Below are 14,994 nucleotides of genomic sequence, written 5' to 3'. Positions count from 1 at the left end.
TCGATCCCAGGGATAGAGTTTATTCTATTCTGTAAGAGGATTATGAAGGTGTCATAGTTTTTTGTTTTCCATTTAAATTGTAATCTGGTGGGTAAATTTCCAGGCAAGACAATCTTACGCCTGAACCATGCCTTTACATGTAACGACAGGGAGAGACACTGTGTGCCCGTCTCGTGGTGTGAAATAATTGTCACGATGCGCTAATACACTACACGCGGTCTCAACATGACGGGCAGTCGTTGTCAAGGTGAACTGAAAACAAACATGTTGATAACGCTTTTGTATTGCCCCCGGTTCAATTCACAAGATGAACTTGTCGATCTTAATTAAGTCGAGGGAAAGTCACATTCGCCCCGAGACAATACAGAGCTGAACATGTCACGGTCATCGATAATTGCAATGAACCGTAGTAGGGACAGTCGGTCAATCTGTTACACAAACACATGCCCGGACCTGTGTTATTTATCGTGTACTTTCAGTTTGAAAAGGAAGGGCTTTGACAAATGTGTATTATTCTCTATACAGTGAGGATCTTGTTAGCTGTGCAACCTGCTCATAGCTGATCGCACTCTATCAAGGACGTAAAAAGTCTCTCCCATATCCATGTCTCTGTCTCCACCCTTCAGGAATCTCTAAATTTCTTCGCAATCTTCACCATGTTCGACGGAGAGTTAACTGTACACACAAATAAACACACTGTACTTGAAAAAGTTGTCAACTTCGAAATTTTGAAATTCACGGATCCTCTGTTGCAGATCCTGGAAGATCGTCCGATATGGCGGAACTTTAACAGGAACTCACATCCTCCCTGCTGGAGGCTTGTTGTGAATCTTTCCTGGTCAGATTGAGACAGAAGGTATTGGAGAGTCGCTTCCTGTCTCCTTGCTTATCACTATACTCAAACATGTATACTTCACGTTAATTCGCCAATCAAAATGTCATATAATTTCCCATCTTTCTCTGATTAATAATCAGAGGGGTCCGCTTTTGACGCAAAATACTGACCCATAGCAATGCCTATTTCAGACGGATCATAGACCTTGAGCGGGATGGATCTATCGATTGATGCCCTGCCATGCTTTGTCTGCGAGCTGAATAGCATTTGGGACTAAGACATTTTAAAGAGCATACGCAACATGAATAAAGATTGCAATTAGATTGCACTTAGAACAGAGGTGTGAAATCCAAACATTCAAACAGAACAAGGCGATGGTGATGAAAAGTTGCCGTAATACTAATGCTTAAAATGCTATTACGGTGTTACTAGAAGACAAGGAGAACAAACTCAGCAACTATACCTTGATCACGTTTTCTCAAATTTAACAATGGAGAACTGTAAACTTTTAGTACCCTCTTAATGTATGTTACGCTGTGGTCATTACGTCGAATATAAAAAGACGTAACCTGTAAATTACAACTTTTACAGCCTTTTCTCGGTTCAAGAGAATATCTTTTGCCAGAAACCATAGAATGACACTGTCTGATTCGATGTTACATACTGTCACTTCAAGGGTTCTTAGGTTCAGAATAACTTATTGAACTATCTAAATCCTGGGTGGCACAGCAACCTTACTTATTCGTCGAAAAAATCAACTTCTGCTGGAAACAGGTACAACAACAAGGAATTCTAGAAAACAGTGCGTATGCTGTGAAACTACAGTCAACGAACTGTTCTCGACCTTCGGAACACAAAGTACATGCATCTATTAATTCCGATTACCCTCTCTGAATGGCGGCATCGTCGACTCGAAGTATAATCCTTGTCTTGTTCAACGTCCTAAATGGGAATCATCTGAAACGCACCGTAATTTAGTCTGAGGTATTAAAGCCTCAGCAAGCTCTTGTTTCCTTGTCGTCCGTTTTTTAATACAACAAAAACCTTCCACCAACTGTCTTGAAACGCAGGGTTTGATATGAGTTGTTTCGGAATTTCACGTTGTCACATCTTTTCTCGCCATCGAGAAGTGAATAGGTTACTGAACTTGGATAAATTAGTGATTACCATTTCAAGATGAAATGTTCTTTAATGTTCTGAGTATAGAATGTCAACTTGCAAACAGAGAAACCTTTGAATTCTATCACTACAATGAAGCAATTTTGTCACCCTTACAGTCTTGTTACTTGTAAATACAGCCTAGTACACAAAAGTTGAATATTTCAAGGTTTGAAATCCGTTGAAGGCAACATGGCCTGCAGTGAAGCGATAGATTACACAAACAACAGTGATGGTGGAACTGTGAATGAATGAATAAACCGTAATTCAACGTTAAGCAGTCCGATTGTGTTCTTTGTTTCGTCAGAGAGAAGCTATTGAGATTGGATATGTCTTGGAATAGTGCACACAAATTAAATTACCAATTCAAACTATTAATACGTGACTCCGAAAAGGACTGAAGTTTTATTTGGAAACAACAGGGCAAAATAAACTGGAGCAACCTTGACCGGACTCGACATTGTATTTATGAATATTATATACCTATTTTACCCAAAAAGACAGACTATGATCGAATATTTGCAAAATTTACTGTATATGGAAATGACGACGTGACGCAAGCACGACCATGGTTCCAAGCGGTATACGGCTCCAGTGTTGATGCAACCCGAACAGTGACCAGATAAACCCGGTTTTACTAAGAAGATAACACGACGTATTTTGCTCAACACTGTTTTGCAAAATTTCATTCACTTTCCATTAATTTGTTAATCCAAGACTGAAATATTGGTTGAGTTTACCCTCAGCAAGACAAGAAATTGTATGTTGGGTGAGCAAGAAGTGTAAATTTATGCAATTTTTTTACAAAATCGCCCGATTTCCTGACTTCCTTTTTTTCTCCCGTCTTCATTATTTAAAAAAGTAATGGATCCATTTTGGCTGAGTAAAATTTTGTAAAATGTTCACACTATGTCCGTTTACATACTATATAACAAAAGTGCAATTTTGTTTGTCAATAACGTCCTTACATTTTGAATAAGAGTCATTTCAATTTTGCTTATCAAGATTTCAATCACTTCTTTGAAAGTTAAACATTCTAAAAATTATGAGATTTTTTATTCGGAAAACCTCATAATTTTCTGTGAAAAAATTGGTATAAGCTGGAGAAAAAAATAACCGGATTGCGGAGAAGATAAAATTCTAGCTCTTTTTGATGTCATTTACTATTATTTCACCAATAAAAATTTGTAGAATTAAATCGCAATTTGGTGCTGTTTCTTGTTGGATGGCTGCCCGTCAGATACTTGAAAATGTGAAAACGAACCCTAATATTGATGCACGTGTTGTGTGTGTTTTAAGACATCACCATCTCCGTTATACCCACTGCCGTGTTTCCTGTTATGACCGTGTCTGGGCCTGCAGCTGACAGTACAATGGATAATAGGATAAAATGGAACTAAGAACTGTTTATCAAAAATTAATGAAACTATTCATGAAGTACATACATTTTTCAAAATCCGGTAGATACTAGCTAAGGAAATTAATTGATTGAGATTAGGGTTAATTTCAAATAATGACTTGCAATAATACATTTCCTCGCCACTCTAAATATGCCAATAATTTAAATCACAGCATAATCAAGAAAATACGTAATCACTTTCTATTAGAATGAGGCTGAAAATTTTCCACTCGACACAAACCGAGAAAATGCTCGTGGTATAATCGAGAAACCACTGCAAGCGATCATTGACCCGTGTTAGAGTTTAGACTCGGAGACAGCGATGTTTCAAAAACCAGATATTGCACTAATAAGAAATGTTTGATCATTACGTAGAGTACAGACATGCCTTTCAAAGTAGTTAAAAAAGGGCTGATCCGTTTTCCCTCTCTGAAAAACCCAGAAAGACCATCTAGCTATAGCGCTAGCCTCTTGCATTTTGATTTGAATTTTTCTTTTTTCTTTTTTTGTGGAATCGGCAAATCTGAATTTAAGGAGCGGATCACAAAACATGATGTCGTTTGTGACAAATAGGCAGATGGTTCACAGGAAATCAATCGAGGAAATTTACAATGCAGCTGTATTCATAAGCAATACTGCGATAATATCAATTACTCCCAATTACGGCATAATTGGCAACAAAACGCTTAATTGTAACCATCCCTTTGTCACCATGGAAACATGGCGGGAGTTCATTATATGGAAGATTTGCTAGGTTTACCCAGAGTTAACTCGATAGAAAAAATAAATATCTGCTTTTCAAAAAGATAAGACGGTGAAAATTTTATTCACTACAAGAGCTTCAAATGAGTCCCCACAGGTAGTAGGTCAGAAGCACGACGCTTGGCATTGATGAAGGAAAATAACTTTTCTGGGAAGGTTTTTTGAAAATATGCAATTTCTTGTCTTGTAATTGTACTAACGCAACCCTACACAATGGCGAAATGGGTTTCTCGATATCGGGGCAACTCAGTGTACATTCTCAATAAAGGCGTCTGTAAAATAACACGTGTGTTTGTAATGTGGTATGTGAAGATGTCGGTCGCTGTCGTGTCTCACCTAGTGCAAGTGAAGGCATATCTAGGTTGCCATACACAACGTGAAAACAATGCTGGCTGTGGTATCGCGTTTATCCCTCTCACACATTCCATATGTAAAATCATAGGCATAAGAAGCGACAGGGACATATAGCTGGCGGTATTTTAACAATTTTCTTTGGCCCAAACCTAATTCTAATCCATGTAAGTTAGCGCGATTAACATTTTACCGAAAACGGATAAAAAAGTTGAAATTCTGCTCACAGCTACCGATCCTGTGAAGGTGCACCCGTAGTACAGTGACACACACAAAGGAGCGACGATTTCGAGGTTATATCGTCAAAGTTGGAAGAAAATAGCAATTTACGAGTGAAAGTTGGGGATTTAGCTAACAAAACTCCTTGCTAAAAAAATTAAAACATGTTCTAGACGCAAAATTTCGCGTTTAAGAGATAGCTGTGGCAAAACAAGTATGAGATGTCATCTTTCACACGCTTAACACGTGTTTGTTTATTGTGAGGTACAGTACAACCCACATCAAGCTGCCATTCGATGTTACCTGCTGCAGATACATGTCCCTCTCGCTTTTTCTGTCGATGGTAAGATACATACATTTCCGTAGGCATGGGCGGAGAGGGGAGGGGTGAGTGGTGTCGTTTACGGTTTGGTATATTGTTGCTGCTAAACAGCCAAGTTTCAATGGCGTCATATTGTAGCATTGTCACCTTTGAATCCGGGCACCATACTAAAGCTATTGGCATGCTTTAATATTCCGTCCGAATTTAGTAAAAACTATGCAAATACTTTAATCCAGTGATCGAGAACAGTCGATATTGCAAAACGGTGAAGGTCTCCAGGCCAAAATAATGGCGCAAATTTTAGCAAGGATGTCATCGACGTTGGACAGTTGGTTCGAGGAGGGCCGCCGCCCGAAGAAACCACAGGCGTGATGTTTTCTGGGTAGTTTCTATAAGTGTAGTTCTACGTTTCGACGTTCTCTTCCGGTGATTAGGCTACGGAAGAGAACGTCGAAACGTAGAATAAACTACACTTATAGAAACTACCCAGAAAACAACACGCCTGTGGAAGAAACACCCTTGGCTACTGTAGCGAAGTTGAAGGTAGTGGTTTTCTTGGCAGACTGACAAGGGAAGCCAGAATTTCAGCGCCAAGGTTACGTAATAGGCTAATTCATGCTTCAAACATCAATGGAAATTGTGCATTCCCTGACAACAACGATTTTAAAAGAAGAACTGCATTATTTTCTGATTAAAGGCGCCTTCACTGAATCATGCCCCTGGTAGTAACCATCTGTTGTGATCATTTGAATAAAAGAGGCAGCTGACCAATCCATTTCGGGCATTGCCTTTACATGTAATTTGTGCAGTATTGAGACAAAATTAAATATTGAAGGGGCACTGAAAACTGTTCGCAACTGCTTTCCTATGATTCTGATATGAATCTCGCCTTAGGCAGCTCCCCCCCCCCCCCCCCCCCCCCCCCGCCTCTCACCCGCACAGATCACTGCGCCTCGCATTATTGACACTTTCCTTTGCGCTGTCTCTCTTCACACCATTCCTCCTCGTACAATAAAAGTAACGTTTATATTTGATTTCTATTACATACAATTATATTTAAATGCTTTGCATTTCCTTGACGTTGAAAACCTACATGTGACTCCTATAATTACTGGGAATGTACACTTGTTCCGTTTTCACAAACTAAGTACTTGACTCCCGATTGTCACCGACTAAATTCAAAAAGTTGGCCACAAATTTGTAGTGTTCCACCCATTACCATCGGAACTGTTTCGTAGGGTCATATGCGATGGGCCTATATCTTTGTGAATTTTCCTCAACGAGTGTATAGATTCTATTATTATAAATATAACAAATAACTTCTTATGAGTTGTAGGTCAGCCCTATACCGACAGCATAACTCAGTCTGCCCCCTAGAGGCAAACCGAAGTTCCTAGCACAATAACGTGATCACAGAATCCACAATTTATCAAGTACTGAGATCTCGCTGGCGAACACCGTTTTGACGCCCATCAGTTGCGTTGACATCACTTGCTGTTCGAACAAGGTAACGAGTCATAGTCTATATATTCTACAAGCGAATACATTTGTTGTAACAATAAGCTATTTACACAGCACTCGAGATAGCTTGTGATGTAAAATGAAGTTAAAGACATGATAACAATAGGACACTTTACTGACACAAAGTGAAACGATAGTACATGTACTACTATGACCGCGGGCTCAATATTGTAGCGCCATCTGTGGCGGATTGGCAATACTTTCGTTTTCATAAAGTTTAAATTTTACTGAAGTATCAAAATGTCAAATAACTGTATTTGTCAGACGCCTGTGAACTAAGTTTCAATACTGTTATGAATTTACTAAATAAAACATTTTCTTTCCATCAGTAGCCGAAAATAATATATCCGAATGTACCTGGGTGACAGTACTGCGATTAGTCCATTATATACTAGTAGCAGTTCTCCAGTACTTGCTAATTATCATTCGTGCAGACTTCATTCGTGCAGACTTACCCTAATACATGCTCTGATGCGTGTCGGTACAACATACATAACTGCACTTGGAATCGGATGAAATCAACAGATTAAAACAGAGGTGACATGCGTCCAGATTCACATACTTTCAAATTTCCTACTCACTATTTCTTCTTGAGAGATTGTTAACCACTTTAGGATGGCAAACAGCCAATCAGTGTGGACATCGGCATGGCATGGGTAGCTACCGTGTTTGCCATGTTTGGCAAAGCGTTTCTGCCAAGTACAGCGAACTTCTTACAATCGGATACTGAACAATCAATCACATGAATTACATGGACTCATAAAAATACAAAAACTTTAATGATCAAGTTTGGTCCTAGACCTATAAGGATTAGAAAGCGCAATTTGCTTCTCATCTAGACCTGGTGCACTCTGCAGATCTGAATCAGCATTTACCACAGACTGGTAATATTTCGCAGTGGTACAGAAAGTCTGTATCGATTATCGTAACAGCAAAATGTTCTCAACTGCATCCGACGTTTGGGTTCATCACTATACTGAGTTTAACTTATATTTCTCCGAGGTAAATATTGAAGACTTGGTGGCGACAGTTTGCGTGATGGAACCAATCTTGACGTCCTTTATCCATCGAGCAGTGCAGCGCCCCCAGCGACCGACCGACTCGCAGTCTACCGTTTACCTAACAAATATATTAGTATTTGGTACGATAATATCGAATTATGTACAATGCTACGTAATGAGATTCAACGTAATGTCAATACTCTATTTGAAACTCCCAGCTAGTTGACAAGTGACGTCATCATTAGAAGGAACACCGACATCACGGTCAGTAAGACAGACAGACTGATCTGAGTGGCAGAGTCCTTTTCCTCTTCATCTTCCGCTACTCTATAATCTTCATCATTGCAGTCGTCCTTGTCATCACAACATGTTGTAATAAAACCTAAAAAATGAAACATGGGATGCTGAATATGATCTGCGTCTGATGATTTGGTGGAAATCGGGGCAAAGTTATTTTACTAATATAATTTTTTTTTTCATATTCAGTGGCAAATTTAAATTCAAACGTAATCAATGTACTCGTCATCAAAAGTTCAATGAAAACTCTTGCTAACCCAATAAATATGCGGCAATAATTAGATACGGCATAAGGCCTTGGTAGGAGTGGAAAACATGCATTTCTCTCGCCTTTTCAAATGCAATTTTTATCATTTCGCAGCAGTAGCCAGAATACAACACCATGCTGTAACTTCTAATTAAATGCGCAATCTTAAGCAAAAAATGTTTTATACTGATTTTCTGAACTCTGTATGAACTTTTAAGTAAGCAAACCCCTCCGACATCAAATCTGCTTTTTCAATATATTTTCCTACTGATATATGCCAAATACCGCAAAAATTTCTTCGCATAAGTACCTAAGTATACTTAGGTAGGTATACTAGGTAGGTTGGTGGCTAGCTGGATGCGTGGGTAGATAGGTAGTTTGGTAGGTACGTCGTGAGTAGGTGGGTATGTTGGTAGGGTTGTTGGTTAGATAACAAGTATGTAGTTCGATAGGCATGTCTGTGTTTGTAGGTAGAGATGAATGAGTCTTGAATTTTACATAAGCTTAATATGCAAGTAAGCAGACATGCTCTCGTTCCTTGTCCTCAATTAAGCGTATCTTATAACCACCGTGACTAATGGTTGCCAGGAAACGATGTTTTGAGTCTCCTACCTGTACCATTTGTAACGCTTTCTGACTCGGTACACGACGATGCACAGCCACGAGTAGTTGATACTGTCTCCTCTTGCAAATAAGTTACATATTCCTATCAGTACAGATCACAGATCACACATGTCAGTCTTCACGATATTGCTTACCACTTTTATTTATTCATTGTCTGTTTCCGGTCAGATTGCAACAGTTACTGTTTATAAATACTGTGCACCTTAGGTCAAATAAAAGCAATTTTGTGTTTTCAGTTAACATGCCTCGGAAATCAACATTCCCGAGAAACGACGTATCCAGCAATCTATTTTGACTTTTATCAACAAGCAGACAGGGCCAGTTTTAACGAAAACTGGTCTGCCAGTGTAAACAAAGAAAGTTCAAGTACAGATTTCTTCCCTGCGCTAAAAATATTGACTCGTATTTTGGTACAGGTCTTTTGAAATATACGAAATAGGAAATACATCCCAAACTCCGAGACAGTTTATTCAAGAAAAACCAACTTGAGAAAATTACTAAGCTAAGTATGTATTTAGAAATTCGACTACGAAGTTGTGCTTGTACGCTTATATTCATTATATTTTGTTATCATTTTTATGATGAATTATCCTTTGAAAGTTTTCATGCAAAACATGTTAAAACAACTCAGAGAATTAAAAACGGCGAGGGACACCAAGATATTGAACCAATCTGTTCGATCTGAGATGATACAACCACTATTGTTTTATACTTTGTTCAGAAACTTACTTAACACAAGTCCTAATCAGAATTGAAAAAAAAGAAACAAAAATCATAATGAACATGTCTATAATCATGATAGCAGTAGAGGAAAGATGCCAGATCAAAATCATTGAAGTGTGATTTTTATAAACTTAGGCCAAACATATTATACTCGAAATGTTTTTGTTTGTTTGTTTGTTTTTCAATTAGTATTAGGCGTTTACTTTATGTCACACACGTTTAGCTATAGATTGGTTATAGCTTAGTTTTCGCAATGACCAGGATGTATATTCAGCAGATGCGTAGACATAATAATTGCTACATTTAGTGTTGTTTTCGAACTAAATGCAATAATATATGAAAAATATGTAAATTTATGTAAATTGCGCAAACTCCTAGCCAAGCTACGTTCTGCTACGGCCCTGGATCGGCAGTACGTTTCTCCCCGACTTCGACCACGTCGCGGTCAGGAAATATAGTTGTTATTCCTATACTACATCTCATTTACTAAATTAGTTTAATTTCTCTTACTTGGGCAAAGTCTGTTTTAAGTGACCTTAGATGTTATTTTTTCTGTTTTGTTTGTCATGTGTCTCGTTTATTTGTTGCAGGAAAAGTTTCTTCTTGTTTTACTGATATCAATTATGCTGAGATCATGAGAGTGAACCTCACTGTGGGATAGTGGATGAATATGTTGACGTGTAGCCAGGATGAAGACGACAGTCGTAGATGCGTCAAAAATACAATAACACGGGAATGTTTTATTTGTAACACTCCTTACCTGACATTGCTGTGAGCCTGAACAAGTTTCTGTCTGTGTGTCTTTGTCAACGAAGAGACAGTCATCGCCAGATGATAGCAAAGATGAACAGTCATAGCATGTCAACGAGACTGCATAGGAAACTGAAACATGGATAAAAGAGACACTTTGAACTTCGAACGCCGATATACTTGAAGGCTTTCAATGTCAGCATGAACGAAAAAGTTTTTTTCTGAATAGACTATCATGTCTGTGGTTATCTTATAAACTTCATTATCTGAGAGTACACTATCCCACACGTGCCCAAGAATTGTCAATATGGTATACGCAGAAAGAATCTTTGTTTGCCATGGGGTACTCTACACTGAACACCCTACGAGCCTGTATACTGTGCCGCTATGTTACAAATGATTTTATTGATAAATGAGTTCCTCGTCATTATTTTGAAAGTATAGCGGCTATGTTAAATTTTCTGACGTTTATTGATCATATTGAAACTGTCAAGTCATTGCATAGCGCCCTCATGGCTCTCCCGTTGCTTTAAATGGGGAAGAATCCAAAAATCGTATACTCACCGAATAGGAAAACGTTTACGGCAATAAGCAATGGTCTTTCCATAATTCAGTTGATCTAAACTAAGGGGGCAGAACAGTTGAATTGAAATTAAAATTAAAATCATTTTACAAAAGTCATGACAATGTTATAATGTAAATTGTCTACATCCAGTCACATAACATAACGACGAAAGATTGGTTTTCTCTTGAAACCTCACTAATGCTAACTTTCGAAGATTTTTTTCATTATTTTTTTTTTATAAATCAATTGCAACTTCTTATTCTACTCCCTAAATAATGTCGAAACACCCACTATTAAGCTTGTCAACTTAGCGTCTATATGTGTAAAATGCGTGGTTATTGTTTACATTTGAATTCTAGTCCGGACCAGAAGTCAGTTTTCAACAATAACAATGCACTTCACAACCATAGGGGCTCAGTTGACAAGCTGGATACTGTGTATACCAATATTCTTTGAGGAGAAGAACACGGAATTATGGTTCACATTCAAAATAAAAATGATGAAATTATCATCAAAAGTTAGCATTACTGGGGCTTTCACCACGCATTTTAATTTAAACCTTCGAACAGTCATTCAAGGAAAAACAGAATATGTAGTTGACGATGTAAATAACGCTTGTCCCAGAGCGTACTGTGAAGTGTGGTATACCGGATAGCTAATGCTTATCCCCACTCCACGATGTCAGACAAAATTAAAGTGTTATTTCTGTTCATTTTTAACGGTGTTTCTCTGAAGATGCCCATTAGTTTAGTCACATCAAGAGTAGGAAATGTTTCACATACTGAAGTACATGTACCTATGCACTTACGTTCGTTATTTTTGTGCCTTATTGTATTACATTCGTCTAAAGAGGAGGTTCTACTTAATGCGTAAGTTCTGTCACATGAATGCAAAATTTCAGATCGCAATGAATGACACAATTATGATTATTGACTAAGTTTAAATTACTGCAGCGAATCTATATTAGGTAGTTAAAGAGTATACTGTCTCTTGAGAAATTGAATGGTGAAACATTCTCCAAAACAGCACTTGCACCATAGTCCCTCCACAGGAACTGTGGTCGCATCTACCACTTTTTGACCTGAGGATTCGATAACTCAGGGTGCTTTAGGCGATTCCCGTCACGAGTACAGTAGTCATCATGACAAAGCTTTTGTATAATATGGATTAGCAATGCGAAATGGAAATCCAATGCGAAAAAGAAATCCAGTATAATCGATGGTGGTGTTGACACAAGAAAGTTAAGGAGCAAAGCTTGTAGCTAAGGTTACAGGAAAATAGTCTTGAGTTTTGACATGTTCTTTACATGTCTTTACTTTTTGAATGATCTAGATCTTGTCTACATTACACAATGTATTTTGAATTTCTTTCCCTCGATGACGGTGCCTCTCTTTTAGTAGATTAATTCACACATGTGCTAGGCACTCCTAACCCAGAAAACTGCTTTGCTATTATGTTTCAATAATATGCCTATGGTTCTCAAGTGACAAGTCGGTTTTTGTTCAGTTGTGTTTAATAAGATCAAGTCGGTCAATTTGCAACGCTTCTGAATATCACCCAGGAAACACCAAGAAATCTGTAACATTCCTCAGCAAGTACGCTAGGTATGGAAGAATGTAGCGAGTACACCAAGACAACACATTATACCTATCTATTCTATTTTATTTGGTGTGGATATCAAGTATCGGAGAAGTGGTATGCCACAAATCGTAAGTTATACCAAACGTTGATAAGTAACTGTCTCGCTAAAATAACTCGACATCTCGAAATAAAAGCTAAGTTGTATCGCTGGTTTGGTCAAAGACGATAAGCTTACACGAGCAACAAAGCCGTCTTATCTTTCACTACAGCCGATGGTTCTAATACGTTTATCCGTTAACTTAAACTGCAGTTTTGACACCATCAAAACATGCACTTAGTTCCACTTACCTTCAGCTCTTTGGAAGAACTTGCAAAACTTTTTCCCACTCAGAACACTACGTTCTGATGTTTATGTCGGCTTCGCTGAATGAAATCAACGCAAATTAGAGTTGCTCGAAATGATCAACATTTCAGTACGACGTCATTGATTGGCTGAATTTGGCCACAGACACATAGCGATTGGCTATCCGCGTTTGTCATTAAGTTTTAATGGGCCGTGTTACTATGAATAACAGGTACAGGGCGTGCAGTATTTGGGGAATCGATTAATTGTACAATAGATAGGTCACAACACGGTACCTCCACTGAAGAGAGGCCAAATTTACAAAGGATTCTTTAAGGATCGATTTCGAAATCAATGATCTGACCATTTATCGTCCATGGAGCTCTCTGAAAATGGTATTTATGTTTTCCCTCAATTGCAGGTGATAGCACAATAGTGTGTACCAAGAATGTACACTGCCCATTGATTGGCCCAATTTTGTTCTGTAACCCATGGTGATAACTCTGAGGAAGAAAGTGTTGTTAAAGAGCAGAAAGTTAGAGAGAGGAAGGCGGAACCGTAATTGATATTCACAGCATTTCTATTCTCCGTGATAGTCACTATTGATCACTTTAATTTGTCAAACTATGCGCCACTCCGATGAAACATTTTGTGAACAGCGGAGTATGGGCCATGATTGGGAAGGATGGCTGGAAATCTTGTTAAATTAAAAACAGGAACTTTGCAATTCCGTCAACACATGTATAGATATAGAAATGTGTGGACACACATCACTTACATAGATACATACACAGACACATAGATACATCCATATGTACATGTATACATAGACATGTACACATATTGTATAGATAAATTTTGTTATACTGGACTCTGTGTGAGAAGAGCCTCAGGTTCAACGATTTATCGAGTTTAAATAAAGTATAATAATGATAATAATAACAATAGTTACATACATACATGAAAACATAGACACACACACATGTATACAACAATACAGACAGATGTATTGCAGTATCTGAAGCACATGTTATCTTACTCTGCCTGCATATACTAAAACAATTATACTTTCAAAGGAAAATTGTCAAAATTAGACATTTAAGGTAGTATGCACCTCGAAAGTGAAAGACTTAAACTTTTGCTCTTACTTTCCTCAGGGGATCTTTCAATCATTCTCTTTCAAAATCAAGAATAAAAACAGGGGGTCACCGTGCAAATTTTGGTACTAGAGAAACAAATTACCCAAGATTTACCGATATTAGAAATTCAAAATGGCCGCCATCGCTGTGTTAACTCTATGGAGAAAATAAAAAATTACGAATTTCGAAAAACTAAGCCAGTGAAAAGTTTTTTTTCACCAAGAGCTTTAAAATGAACCCCCACATGTGTTATATCAGAAGAGAATTGCAAAAGTTTGAGAGTTCGAATGTCTGTCCCCGAGGTGCGTTCTACCTTAAAAGCCCAAATGGCCAACAAGATGTCTGAAACCTAGGGCCAATGTCCCTAAAGCTACTATAGACATGGATGGTACAGAGGACGTACATACCATAATACCAGATACGGTGAGTGCATAGGTCCTTTGGCAATATTCTTATGGCAGAAGAATTGTTTCAGTGTGGTTCATACTTACAGATCCCCTATATACACATGCAAACTGGAAAAAATTGCCCTCAAAATTCAAACGAAGTATTACCTAACTATATGAAATTGTTTCACTAAGGTCATCCTATATGCCAAACATCAAAGCTGTCTGACCTGAGGTTTTGAAGAAACAAGCAACCTAGCAGCCAATGGAGCTCTGCTATGTTATGCAGAGAATAACTATTAATGATGCATGTGTGGATGAAGAAGGTGACTTTCTTTGCTAATTCATTTCAGGATGGCCTGACCAAACATGGCAGAATTAGCTGCAAAATACAAAACAGAAGATTCCATGATTATTTCAATATATATACCACATTAAGATAAAGCAACCTGTATACCAAATATCAAAGCAATCAGACAAGTCATTTTTGAGAAAAATGTTTACCAAAAATGGCAAAATTGTCCAAAAAAGACAAATTGTAGATTTCACCATGATTTAGAATATATGATATTTTAATCATCCCTATAAATCTGTATACCAAATACCAAAGCGATAAGACAAGTGGTTTTGCGCAAAAAAACTTTTTGACCAAAAATGACAAAAATTATCTTAAAAATATAAATTTGCATATTTCTGCACAATTTGAAGAAATCTGATATGGGTCATCCCTAGGAACCTATACCCCAAATATCAAAGCTGTCAGACAAGTGG

General features: G+C 37.9%; 1 protein-coding gene across 1 annotated transcript; it reads right to left on the bottom strand.

The window, feature by feature from the left end:
- Positions 1–7,314: 7,314 nt before the first annotated feature.
- LOC139126297 (uncharacterized) lies at positions 7,315–12,790 on the bottom strand. The gene is made up of 5 exons (XM_070692341.1): positions 12,704–12,790; positions 10,774–10,828; positions 10,220–10,341; positions 8,725–8,818; positions 7,315–7,950 (listed from the first exon to the last, which is right to left on the bottom strand). Exons 2-5 carry the CDS (start codon positions 10,814–10,816, stop codon positions 7,787–7,789), a joined length of 423 nt encoding a protein of 140 aa, XP_070548442.1. The 5' UTR covers positions 10,817–10,828; positions 12,704–12,790; the 3' UTR covers positions 7,315–7,786.
- Between the last annotated feature and the right edge of the window lie 2,204 nt (positions 12,791–14,994).

Source organism: Ptychodera flava, assembly GCF_041260155.1.
Source record: "Ptychodera flava strain L36383 chromosome 3 unlocalized genomic scaffold, AS_Pfla_20210202 Scaffold_27__1_contigs__length_13241970_pilon, whole genome shotgun sequence".
NCBI lineage: Eukaryota > Metazoa > Hemichordata > Enteropneusta > Ptychoderidae > Ptychodera > Ptychodera flava.
The sequence above is the reverse complement of the archived record's forward strand: the minus strand, read 5'-3'. Positions and strand labels throughout refer to the sequence as shown.